The 12,870-nt window shown below is 44.4% G+C and overlaps 2 protein-coding genes across 2 annotated transcripts; one reads left to right on the top strand and one right to left on the bottom strand.

Annotated features, from left to right (window-relative positions):
* Positions 1–1,622: 1,622 nt before the first annotated feature.
* On the bottom strand, positions 1,623–5,529 carry POLR2G (RNA polymerase II subunit G). Its single transcript, XM_061558962.1, has 8 exons — positions 5,369–5,529; positions 3,984–4,093; positions 3,026–3,185; positions 2,570–2,620; positions 2,358–2,423; positions 2,197–2,268; positions 2,011–2,044; positions 1,623–1,859 (listed from the first exon to the last, which is right to left on the bottom strand). The coding sequence occupies exons 1-8, from the start codon at positions 5,378–5,380 to the stop codon at positions 1,846–1,848; spliced, it is 519 nt and encodes a 172-aa protein (XP_061414946.1). The 5' UTR covers positions 5,381–5,529; the 3' UTR covers positions 1,623–1,845.
* A 411-nt stretch (positions 5,530–5,940) lies between these two features.
* On the top strand, positions 5,941–12,681 carry MRPL4 (mitochondrial ribosomal protein L4). Its single transcript, XM_061558961.1, is given in 10 exon segments — positions 5,941–5,971; positions 5,974–6,068; positions 7,914–7,989; positions 9,276–9,417; positions 10,230–10,281; positions 10,455–10,572; positions 10,760–10,866; positions 11,545–11,654; positions 11,901–11,974; positions 12,214–12,681. Coding segments are annotated over 10 exon segments (951 nt in total). The 3' UTR covers positions 12,360–12,681.
* Positions 12,682–12,870: the final 189 nt, after the last annotated feature.

Here is a 12,870-nt window from a genome sequence, read left to right as displayed (position 1 = left end):
CCACTTCAGCAATTGTTTCTTGCTGTGGTTGTCCCACCTGATGACGGGCACTTGTGTTGCGCCCGAAACGTCGTGATTTCATTTATTTTATTCCTACGCGACTTTACCGAAAGAACCAAAGAGTATGACAAGTATTTATTTATATTTCAGTGACCTGCATATCTTTTTCTCTATTTTGCACTCCTACCGGTGTTTTGTTGTTGTATTGTTTGCTGGAACATCTTTGGAAAAGATCTTCATAGCTATAACCGGATTCCTGCAGTCAAAATAAAGATTCTGATATTCCTTCAGGAACCTGTACTTATTCTCATCCACTTTGTTGTTGCTGTGCTCACACACTGCGGATCTTTGTCGTAAAATAGTCAAATTGCTAAACGGGATCATGCGTGTAACAATAAACACGTGTAATAATAGTTTAATACACGTGAAAAAAACAAGCATAGCCATACCTGTCAACCCCGTATCAGTGCCTACCTTATTAGACTAATTCAGACCTTATTGGCCATCCCATGCCCTTATAAATATAAACGTTCATCCGACAAAGTCCCATCACCAGGGAGAAACACGCAGACCATTTTTTGCCCGTAGTTAAACGGCTATACGCCATATGGACTTGAAAACTCTGGACCTGAAAACTCAATTTCCCTGTACAAGAATGCGGGTAATCCGTATGGGTTGACAGGTATGCATTGTTTCTGTACTCCCAAACATTCCAAAGCGTTTAACACACTTCGTTATAAAACATGGTAACCTGGACACCCTTAACACGAGCGGCGAGTGTGATATGAACCAGTGCTGAATCCTACACGCCATTCAATCCTCACCAAGAAGCAGTATAATTTATCCATGAGTTTTTTTTTTAGGTTAGATCACGTAAATATGTGTAGTTAAACCCACCACCACCAATTAGCAAGGTTTGTCACGAAAACAAAACATGCAAATTCCTTACGAGTACAACACACCGGTGTGTTGGAAAGTAAATCCACATTTACAATTCGCCGGTAATTACAACTAGCATCATCAGGCAAGAGCCAGAGTTGTAGATAAATCCTCCTGTTTCATTCTTAGAGGGAAAAATGTGATGTTACTTTTGAGTCAATGAGGTGCAAAGGCCAGAGGGAGTTAATGAACGCATATACATTACTATGGATATCCATTGGGTTATTCATATTGTAATCAACATATATTAAGCACGCACATTGTGCTTGTACATCCTACTGTTTTTTGTGTGAATCATTTAACCAGAAATTGGTGAAGTATGTTCCAACCCCCCATCACTGATATGGCATGGGGGCATATTTATTTCGGATATTTTTGTGAATTTAATGCGATTTTCTCCTGTTAAGACCTTGAATAATATTTCCCATGTATATGCACATTTTAACGCACCTATTAAGTTTACTGTCCTTTGGGACATCTGTGAAAAAAAGCTTCATAGTTCAGATTCCTCCAGTCTAAAGAAAGATTCGGATTCAGAATTACAAGAATTTGTACCTTATTTATAAACTGCAAATCTACATTATTTTTGGAATAAGAGGACCGAGTAAGTTCTGGGAAAAAACGTTATTTTGTTTAAATTAAGACATGATGTAATGAAATTGTATATACAGACAGGTCAACAATTAGTCTGATGTACATTTATTCAAAGATATAAAAAAGCAACAACTTACATTTGAACAATGTTCATTTATCATTTAACCTACAAAGATCCGTTTTCAAATAATATTTTCTGTTGATGCAAACTATCAAAGTATTATTTCTATTTTATGCCAGTGTGTTATGATTGAAAAAAATATTAACACGGTTGAATCTGTAGCCATCCCAGCAACTTCGAAGGGCAGCAATTTAGCTGACAAGACCTAAACAACAAACATACATAAGTTTAAACAGTGTGCTTTTGTATGACAATTCATCATAACACTTAAGTTATGTACATATTTGTCTTATACACCTTATTATGCAATAATCGTAAGTGTTATGTTTCAATGTAGAAGATGGTTATACACTTACCCAAATAATCGTCCATAAGGGAGCCGATGGCAAACTGAATAAACAAAGGATAAAGTCAGACCATACATTGCACACGATACAGTTGAACATTAAATTAACGCTATCATTGTTAAAGATATGGATTTATTCACATTTGAAAATACTGAGTGCATGAAGTTGTGTGTGCATTAAGTATTCAACACTTACAATGTCGTTTTTGTCAACTCTTGTTCCCACGATCTTTAGCCTGATTTCATCATCTTGCTGGATGACAACGTCCTGTTTAAAATAAAACGTTAATTAAGTATAAACTCTGATTTGTCGTAATTTTGCAAACTGTTAGATGTGCGATTTCAGCTGCACAATACCTCATCAGTAGTTTTGTAACACGGTGGGTTTGAGTTTGGATCAAACTCCATCTCCGATGGAATAGACTGTGAAAACGAAGAGTACAAACATTAACAAAGACTTGCAAAACAACTTCAAAATCCTCCAGAACAATCGAATCCATATGCGAGTAAATTATTACACAGGTAACATATCTGCCGTTGCTGTGCATCATGTTACAACCAATGCTTACATGTCTGGAGATGAAGCAAGACATTGGGCCGACCTCCGTAAACAGGCCAACCTGGGGGTGGAGGCAAGTGACGATAATTTAATAGTTTAATTCTATGCTGGTCATCTTGTACACCTCATTACAGTCATGCTAAATAATTGACATCAGATCCTTGGACATAATCCCAAAATTCATGAAAACATTCCGATATTATAGTTGAACAATGATAGGTGTATCTTCTTGGTTCTTTCGGTAAAGTCACGTAGAAGGGAAGTAATAAAATAATAAAAATAAAACATAACAAAACAATTCTCACGACGTTTCGGCCACAACGCAAGCAGCCGTCCTCAGGTGAAGACCAGGTCTCCCCTTCTACGTGACTTTACCGAAAGAACCAAGAAGATGAATCCCTGCAGTCACGAAAGCTTTAAATCGAAATTTAATGATGGGTGTAGCACAACCCAACCTGTGAAATACCTTGTTGACTTGAGTGACAACGGCATCGACCACCTCGCCTTTGAACGGGCGGAAGACGATGGCGCGGTATTTAACTGGGTAGAGGACAAAGCCCCTTCCGGGCTGGATCATGCCGGCGCCAATATTGTCAATAGTGGTCACCGCAATGACGAAGCCATACCTGCAGCGACACAGCATTACACATCAGATGGTGCCCACGGAGCTAATGAGTCACATATTCACTTTAAGATGTTTTTTGCTCATGTTTTTGTTTTTTGTTTGTTGCGGTTGCACCCGATTCAAGAGCCGAATGGCTCACAGGGCTATACCTAATAAATGAACTTGAACTTGACAACATCACGCCACCATTGGAACCTCATTTGCCAGTAAAAAAATATGATAATTGGTTTTTTACCCTTCTATTTGGCAACAAAACTGACACCTTTTTTTACAAGGAGTCATGTTTACATAGACCACAATACCTGCAGTCATAATGCAAACAAAAAACATAACTCTGATAATGTGCACTGTCCTTGAAGTTGATTGGTCCACACCCGAGACAGCTTTCCTTAGAGCCTAGTCTCACATGGGTTGGACCAGATGATGCCAAAAGCCCATTACGTTGTCAGTTTTGTTGCCAGATAGAAGGGTAAAAAAACAATTAACAACATCACACCAATTAATAACATTAATGTAACTGACGAATTTGTGTTGAGTGCGTTAGATTCTATGTTACAACTCAGAGAGTGCAAGGTTGTTGTTGTTAACTGAAGCAACGTAATGGGCTTTGGATGAGTATTTTAAATGTGGCCAAATTGTGTTCGGTCGAATAACCCCCACAAGCCGCCCATAGTGGGGGAGGCCCGTTATCTGACAGTGGATTTCTGAAATAGCTGTTGAAAGTCGAGAATTTTAGCACAGGATCGTGTAAACAACCGGACCTTGGCCCAGTCTTAAAAGGAGGACCACCCCCGCGTACTTTCCAGAGCAGGTTCCCTCCACCTCCGTGAAGAGCTTCTGCTTCACAGTGTTCAGTAGGTTGGGTCCGAAGTATCGAGGATGCAGGAGAATCTCATGCTCCAGGGAAATCTGCTCGGGAGACACAAAACACGCAGACAGTACACAGGGCACACGTGTGGCGGCTACGTGGAGACGTCTAAAAGATTCCACCGATGCACACGACGAAACGTCGCAGCATATTTCATCCGAGACGGGGGGAAATAATGAATTCATCTCTAACAAAGTGGAAGGAAACGATGAACATCTCGAAAAATAAAACGTTTTCACTCAAAGAGTCGTAGCTTTTAATCACTTTAAAGTTCCGCAGAATCACTCATTTCCAATTTTCAAAAGACCGCGCGTACGGGAGCCTCTGTCAGTCCCCACTCTAAACCCGACGGCCGAGGCCCCATGTACTCAGCCACAGTACCCAGTAATCCTCGAACAGCTGGAGCCCCATCACAGTCCAAGTAATATTTAATGTACCATTGGAACCTCATTTGCCAGAAGAAAACATCTAATTGGTTTTTTACCCTTTTATCTGGCAACAAAACTGACACCTTTTTTTACAAGGAGTCATGTTTGCATAGACCACAATACCTGCAGTCATAATGCAAACAAAAAACATAACTCTGATAATGTATGCACTGTCCTTGAAGTTGATTGGTCCACACCCGAGACAGCTTTCCTTAGAGCCTAGTCTCACATGGTGTTGGACCAGATGACGCCAAAAGGCGCAGTCCAACACCATGTGAGACTAGGCTCTAAGGAAAGCTGATAATTGTTTTTTTACCCTTCTATCTGGCAACAAAACTGACACCTAAGGAAAGCTGTCTCGGGTGTGGACCAATGAACTTACATTATCAGAGTTATGTTTTTGTTTGCATTATGACTGCAGGTATTGTGGTCTATGCAAACATGACTCCTTGTAAAAAAGGTGTCAGTTTTGTTGCCAGATAAAAGGGTAAAAAACCAATTATCATATTTAATGTAACCAGGTCAGAACTGTATTCTTAGGTTTTTTCGGTAAAGTCACGTAGGTAAAACATCAAAATTGTCACTTGATGCAGCTAATCTGGCTGTGACGGTCCCACCTGATGACGGAGACTTGTGTTGCCTCCGAAACGTCGTGATCTTTATTTTATTTTATTAATTTTGATGTTTTACCTACGTGACTTTACCGAAAAAACCTAAGAATATGAATCATTGCAGTCACGAAAGCTTCAAATCTAGAATCAGGTCACAACTGATTTACACCATTGGAAGTCACCGGGACTCCACAACGCCCCTGGTTGAACCAGGGCCCTGGGTCCTCCAGAGTCTCGCTAAGGCGATGTCCCTGGCCGCCTAACGCGAGGCACTCACATGGTAGAACATGTTCTCTCACACGGGGGGACGTGCGGTGGAGGGATGTCCTCTCGCCGTGTCCTGCTCGCAGCGTCTCCCAGACAATGCTCGCCTGGGCCCCACTCCGCCTGCCGTCCTCTCGCCGCACGTGTGACGATCCAGACGCGATCCGATTCGATTCCGAAATGGAATCGAAACTTCGAGAATCGATTTTCGTCATGCAGCCGCTCGGTTGCGTTGCTGCGTCTCGTTTGCGTTGAACGGCGTCTCGTGCCGTCTGCGATGGCAAAAGGTCGAGTTTGAACATGCGTCGTGTGCGTTCCAAACAATCGATGAGCTTAATAATAACCGTGCCATTACCGCGTGAATCGATTTTAATAAAGTTGTTTTAAATGATATCGATACGAACCCTCCCCCCCGTGAACGGGCAGTCCGCGAACCGGATACACTTTTGAGTAGCCGCCAACAATACACAAGTTACAACAGTTTATTTTTTTGCCTTGACTTGTATTAAATATAACGTCGGATTGAACTGTCTTTCAATAGAGGAATAATTTAATATTTTTGTGACTAAAATAAAATGTTGAGTTATGTCGCTGTCCGCGACCCCGGAAGTAGAAGACCGGCGCTTGACCTCGAGCCCTCGTGGTGCTGCAGCGGGGATCGCGACGTGATGCTCGGGCTGCTGGCGGCACAACTCCGGGGCGCCGCGCCCCGGGTGAGGGGAGAGAGTTGAGGCGATAGAGGGTGCAGGGTCAGACGAGAGAGGGTGCAGGGTGAGGGGTGCAGGGTGAGGGGAGAGAGTTGAGGCGATAGAGGGTGCAGGGTGAGGGGAGAGAGTTGAGGCGATAGAGGGTGCAGGGTCAGACGAGAGAGGGTGCAGGGTGAGGGGTGCAGGGTGAGGGGAGAGAGTTGAGGCGATAGAGGGTGCAGGGTGAGGGGAGAGAGTTGAGGCGATAGAGGGTGCAGGGTCAGACGAGAGAGGGTGCAGGATGAGGGGTGCAGGGTGAGGGGAGAGAGTTGAGGTGATAGAGGGTGCAGGGTGAGGGGAGAGAGTTGAGGCGATCGAGGGTGCAGGGTCAGACGAGAGAGGGTGCAGGGTGAGGGGTGCAGGGTGAGGGGAGAGGTGGTGAGGGGAGAGAGGGTACAGGGTGAGGGGAGAGAGTTGAGGTAATAGAGGGCGATGGGAGAGGTGGTGAGCGGAGATATGGTGCAGGGTGAGAGGTACAGGGTGAGGGGTGCAGGGTGAGGGGTGCAGGATGATGGGAGAGAGGGTGAGACGAGAGAGGGTGCAGGGTGAGGTGGTGAGAGGTGGTCAGAGGCGAGAGAGGTGCAGGGTGAGGTGTGTGAGAGGAGAGAGGGTGCAGAGTGAGGGGAGAGAGTTGAGGCGATAGAGGGCGATGGGAGAGGTGGTTGGGGGAGAGAGGGTGCATGGTGAGGGGAGAGGTGGTGACGGGAGAGAGGGTGAGGGTCAGACGAGAGATGGTGCATGGTGAGGGGAGAGGTGGTGAGGGGAGAGAGGGTGAGGGTCAGACGAGAGAGGGTGCATGGTGAGGCGAGAGGTGGTGAGGGGAGAGAGGGCGAGGGTCAGACGAGAGAGGGTGCATGGTGAGGGGAGAGGTGGTGAGGGGAGAGAGGGCGAGGGTCAGACGAGAGAGGGTGCATGGTGAGGGGAGAGGTGGTGAGGGGAGAGAGTTGGGAAGAGGGTGAAGGGTGAGTGGAGAAGAGAGAGAGCGTGCATGGTGAGGGGAGAGGTGGTGAGGGGAGAGAGGGTGAGGGGAGAGAGGGTGCATGGTGAGGGGAGAGAGGGTGAGGGTCAGACGAGAGAGGGTGCATGGTGAGGGGAGAGGTGGTGAGGGGAGAGAGTTGGGAAGAGGGTGGAGGGTGAGTGGAGAAGAGAGAGAGCGTGCATGGTGAGGGAGAGGGCGGAGAGTGAGATGAGAGGGTGAGGAATGTTATGGGAGAGAGCGCAGGGGGCTATGAATACAGGAGTGAGTGGAGAGGGGTCAGGGGTGAGTGGAGATAATGAGTTATGAGTCGAGGGGTAGAGGGATAGGTTGTGGACGCGACGAGGTGGCCTGGTGGTTTAGGGGTCATGTCGGAGAAACTTAGCTCATACCACTCAGGTTTCAAGCTCTGTGCCTAGGTGTGTCTGGCGTTTCATAGTGGCCAGTATCTGACGGTGCTAATCGCCATACCAAGCTAGTATTGTACATTTCACGTACCTGTCGTGGAGTTGGTTGTAATTTTTATCTTCTCAATTTATGAACCTTAGTGGTATGATGGGTTGGTACTCTTAGGTTTTTTTTCTTTACTTGATACAGCAATCGTGCTGTGACGGTTCCACCTGAAGACGGAGGCTTGTGTTGCCTCCGAAACGTCGTGATTTTTATTTTTATTCATTTTATTTTTTACCTACGAGTATGAATTACCTAAGAGTATGAATCCTTGCAGTCACGAAAGCTTCAAATCTAGAATGATGGGTTGGCTTGATTCAAGATTCAAGCCGTGCATATGAACTCATACGTTTTTGTTGGTGGTGTTGTTATTTTTGCCGATGTAGTTGCTGTTGGCTGGAGTGGGGCCAAAATTACCTGCCGTGGTCAGTCACGCCAGCCTATGCCATGCAGCCCACCCAGGTACCCACGTGTTCCCCCAATCCTTCTACCCATCCATGATGCTTGCACTTTAATTGGACCTGGTCTGAAACCGTTGTACTCGATTATTAATGCATCTATGCTCTAAAGTATTATAATCTGACCACCTGAATTCGTTTGCCTGACATGAAATGACAATGTTGTCTTGACTCTACTGTCTGGTTGAGCAAACAGTTGCAATTAACCTCGTTACCCCCAATAGCCGTGACACTTTATGTCACAGCCCATTTTTGAGTACAAGTAATTCACAATTCTCTGGCCTGGAAAATACTGTAAGCACGGCAGTAATTACGGACGATATTCTGGGTCGCTGGTAGATTGGTGTAGGCATGTGACTAGTAGCCATAGCCATAGGGAGAGCGATAATGGATTATGTGTGTCGGGTGTGGGAATATTTTCCGAGTCGCTGATCTACACACTTCCAAGTTTATATGAAGCCCAGGCTACATGCATCTGTTAAGGACGTAAAAAAAATACAAAATAAAACTTGTGTTCTTGAAAACGTAATTTTGTCCAAAAGGTGTTCCATTGACTCAGATATTTTTTTCCAATGTAACAACATTGTTGTTTATTGGTAATAGCATGTAAATTACAATGACAGGCGTTCCCAACAGTGTAGGAGAGGCTTGATTATTACATGTTAGTTGCCCACCTGGAGCTCGGATAAAAAAAATGCATCTTTGATTGGTATTCTAAAATCAAGCAAAAATTATGCTGTTTTTTTGCTAGGAATTATAGCATTGGAAAGAACAGTAATGCCCCTTGAAATGAACGAGGCCACTAATTGCCAGACATTGCTCCTGCAATTTGTGGGAGAGAATAATTTCGACTGAGTCACTTTCTGCCATAGGCTACCCTTTAGAAGAGAATGATGAGCTGTGACAACTTCCTTCCACGGAATGACAGCCTTGGCAGTTTCCCATGAAGCCCATTCCTGCTGTCATTTCAGTTCTGCCTTTATGGGAAAGGAAATTTTGTTTTTTGTCACTGATATGTTTATCTCATAATTACAACTTTTTCAAAGAGAATAGGCTGACCATTTTTTTTGGTGAGAATGTGTTTTTCCATTTTTAACTCTTCAAAGTTTAATTTAATTCTTTACATTTAAGGCGTCTGTGTGTGCCATATTTGATGTTCTTACTAAAAACCAAATGATGCATTGTGTTAAATAATCCGTCTTTTTTTACTAATTTATTTAGGTTATATTTTAGAAAGCATGTGCGTAGACTCAATCTTGTGCGCGTGTCGTTCCACCCTTTCTACCAAAGAGTCTGTGGTGTGGCCCTGCGAGGTGGCCGCCCCCGTGTATGCGCCCATGCGCCAGGCATGGCTGGAGTCTCTGCGCGGTTTTGATGTCGATCAGTTGGGCCTCGTCGAACTCCACCCGGACGTGTTCGGTGTCCCCCCACGGTGCGGCCCCATTCCTCGCTCTTCTTGTGGCGCACACAGTGACGCAAATACACTTTGTCCCATTGCGTGCGATTTTTGTGCATTGATTGGTGAAGCAGTATTTGCTGTTAGACGCTATTGCCATCCGGTAATTTATGTGGTGATACTGTGTTGGCAGTTGTGCTTAAGTACAAATAACAAAAAATTCTACACATCAATAAAATTGCCTTAAAATGAAAAATAGGCAACGTTTTTGCCGATGGCCCTTCATATTTAAATCACGAGCCATTGCCAAAAATGTCACTTAATATGCACTTTTTCTTTTAAGGCAATATGCATGACCAATGTGTTGAGTTCACATATTCTGTTGGTGGTTATTAAATTGTTATATTGTATTTATAGCTCTTTGTCAATCCGTTCTTGTCATGGGGGTTGTTTTTACTTCACGCAGTGTGAGTTGGTACAGATACACTTGGCACTGATTTCAGCCATGGCCTGGGATTAAATGTAGTCATCAGGTTCATAGTGCAGTGTGGGAACCACTTTGTCACAGATCCACTCCTTATTAAATTGTACATTGTGCTAAATGTCTCTGTTAAACTTTAAAGAGCATCTGAGTTGTCATCAAGTTTTGTGAATTTTGAGCCAATGCAATTCACGGAAATTAGTGTGGAAAGTCAGGAGGGATGCAACCAGTTATATTAAAAGAATGGCTCATTGAGGTCAGCTGGTGTAGTCTTTTGTACCCATACGGGGACTGTCATAATTCGTAATGGTGTTTTTGTTCATGTATTTCTGCTATTAACATTTTTAACATTCTGTTTTCTCATTAGGCTTGACATCCTACATCAAGTCTTAATATGGCAGAAGACTTTCAAGAGGATTGTGAGTGCTCTATTTCGCAGCAAATATAAACTTAATATGCGTGCAGTTTATAAAAAAAATTTTCCAGCACCCATGTTGTACGCATTTACAGTAGCGCCAGAGATACTGTTCAGCTTACTGGTTGTGGCTACATCGATGCCCTCAGCACACGTGTGACCTGTCAACATTCACAGAGCTACGCGAAAGCGAAGACACGCGCTGAGATGCGTGGCGGTGGTCGCAAGCCGTGGAATCAGAAGGGCAGCGGACGCGCACGGCACGGCAGCATCCGGTCCCCGATCTGGAAAGGAGGTGAGGATGGCACGCTTGTGCCTTTGTGTTAGCGCTCGCTGATGCAGCACGGTGATGCAGTTTGGTGGTGTGATCTTGAAAGCACGTGTGGCTGACGCATTTCTTCGTCCTGTGTTAGTTCTCGCCAGTGGTGCGCAGTGGTGTGAGGTGGCATTTGGTTAATGTGATGCGACACCGTGTGCGGCAGGTGGCGTGGCGCACGGCCCTCGGGGCCCGATCAGTTACTACTACATGCTTCCTATGAAGGTTCGCGTCAAGGGCCTCACAGTTGCCCTCAGTGTAAAGCACGCACAGGTACGGTCCGCTTCGTTCGACAGAGGCATTGCTTTCCTATTGATACTTGAAACAGTTATATAAGAGTAATTGGGGTTGAATAATGCAATGTGGGTCGGCAGTGCAACAAAATCCATTGTGCTGTGGCTCTGCTCCTACGACTATATTCCCTACCTTCAACATTCCACACTGGCCAGAATGGTGAAGTATGGTTAACATACCTGTCAACCCACATGGTTTACCCATATTCTTGTACAGGGAAATTGAGTTTTCAGGTCCATACGACATATAGCCATTTCAATACGGGCAAAAAACCCATTGTTTTTGTCTATTTGTTTGTGCCTCTCCCTTGTGATTGGAATTTGTAGGATGAACGTTGAGATGTATAAGGGCACAGGGTGACCAATAAGGTCTAAATTGGTCTGTAATAAGGTAGGCATTGATAAGGGGTTGACAGGCATGGGTTAAATAACCCCCATGACCCACATGGTGTGGAGAGGCCCTCATCCGGCATTGGATTGACAAAGGGTCATACAGAGCTCGAGGTGTGCTTTAAATAAAATGATGGTGTCGGTGCATGATGTACGTACGTATGTTGAACTGCTTTCGCACCGTACTTAGCCAACTGTGCTAATCGAAGGTGCGGGTGAAGGACAACTAAACACAAAAATCAGTTCTACAGAAATGATGTATGCGCAGGATGACTTGCACATCGTGGACTCCCTGGACATACCCACGGCCGACCCCCAGTACCTGCTCGACCTGGCGGAGTACAGACAATGGGGCGACTCCGTCCTCATCGTGGACGTGTGAGTGCCACGAGAGATGTGCCTTTGTGATCGTTCTTCGTTTTCGTTACGTCTCACTTCAGCGTCGTTTTAACAGTACCACGATACAACTGCTTAAAATGTGGGACATTCAAAACACAATGACAGATTGTTTACGTGAGTTTTTTTTTTTAAACAATTAACTAATGTCCAATGAAGGATTGTGTATATAAAGCCGTAAGTGAAGACCATGAACGCAATGATTGTTTACTTTGAATGTTTTTGTAGGAATGAACAGATGCCAGAGAATATCCTGGAGGCAACAGAAAAACTGAAGACCATCACTGTGATGCCTGCATTGGGTAAGCTATTTTATAGCACACTTGAAATAGCCTTAAAAAAAGACCCAGACGATAAAAGAAACGTCCGAGCCTAAACCCATTTAGCCTGGACAGCCAGGTAATCTAGTTTTTAATGTCTTTTTTAAATGCTGACATGGCAGTCTGCGCGATGGCGGTGGTGGCTGTGCACGCCCAAAGTTGTCGTTGGTCATGGACGATTGATGTCGTGCACCCCTGCTTACCACACCGTCATGTTGCAGGGCTGAACGTGTACAGCATGCTGAAGTACCACACGCTGGTGCTCACAGTTGACACAGTGCGCTTCCTTGAACGCAAGCTGCTCTGGCACAAGGATCGCTACGGGCCGATCTACCCAATGAAGCTGCCCTACACCGGGATGCCCTGATGATGATGCGGCAGGTGCCGAGATCACCTGCAGGATACCGATGGAAGGTGTTCACTGGACTCAATACGTTTAAGATTTCACGGATATGATGTGAAATGTAAAATGTTATCATCTGTTTTGTGCTTTTTTCTTCTATAATTGTATCTATTACACTTGACTTATTCGGCAAGCCTTAATTTCGGTATTGGCGAACGAGGGTGCAGATGTGCACTTAGATGTATTATGTACTTCATCAAGTTTTTGGCGAGTATTTGTTAAAATGTATACATTTTGTCTGATAATTACATTGAAACTTGGGTAATAAACATTGTACATCTTAAAATGGTTTTGATTTTTTTTGTGAATTGAAGCCAAACTACATATAAAAATTTTAGTTCGTAGATAAAGATGAGCAGAAGTCATACCCTATCTTATAAATATGCTGCAGTGCTCTTGACATAGAACTCTGACATCTGAAGGGCCTGTCAAGGAAAAATGCTAAGAGCTGTGATTGGACATAAATATTCTCTCT

The sequence above is a fragment of the Lethenteron reissneri genome, chromosome 25, assembly GCF_015708825.2.
Source record: "Lethenteron reissneri isolate LAM-NWPU_2019-01 chromosome 25, ASM1570882v1, whole genome shotgun sequence".
Taxonomy (NCBI): Eukaryota; Metazoa; Chordata; class Hyperoartia; order Petromyzontiformes; family Petromyzontidae; genus Lethenteron; species Lethenteron reissneri.
The sequence above is the reverse complement of the archived record's forward strand: the minus strand, read 5'-3'. Positions and strand labels throughout refer to the sequence as shown.

Bases quoted from the DNA above. Each gene is read 5' to 3' on its own strand.
- POLR2G (XM_061558962.1), bottom strand. The intron at 2,621-3,025 runs GTATTTCACAGG...CTCCACCCCCAG, and splicing joins TTGTCACTCAAGTCAACAAG to GTTGGCCTGTTTACGGAGGT. The intron at 2,269-2,357 runs GTATTGTGCAGC...TATTTTAAACAG, and splicing joins GTTACAAAACTACTGATGAG to GACGTTGTCATCCAGCAAGA.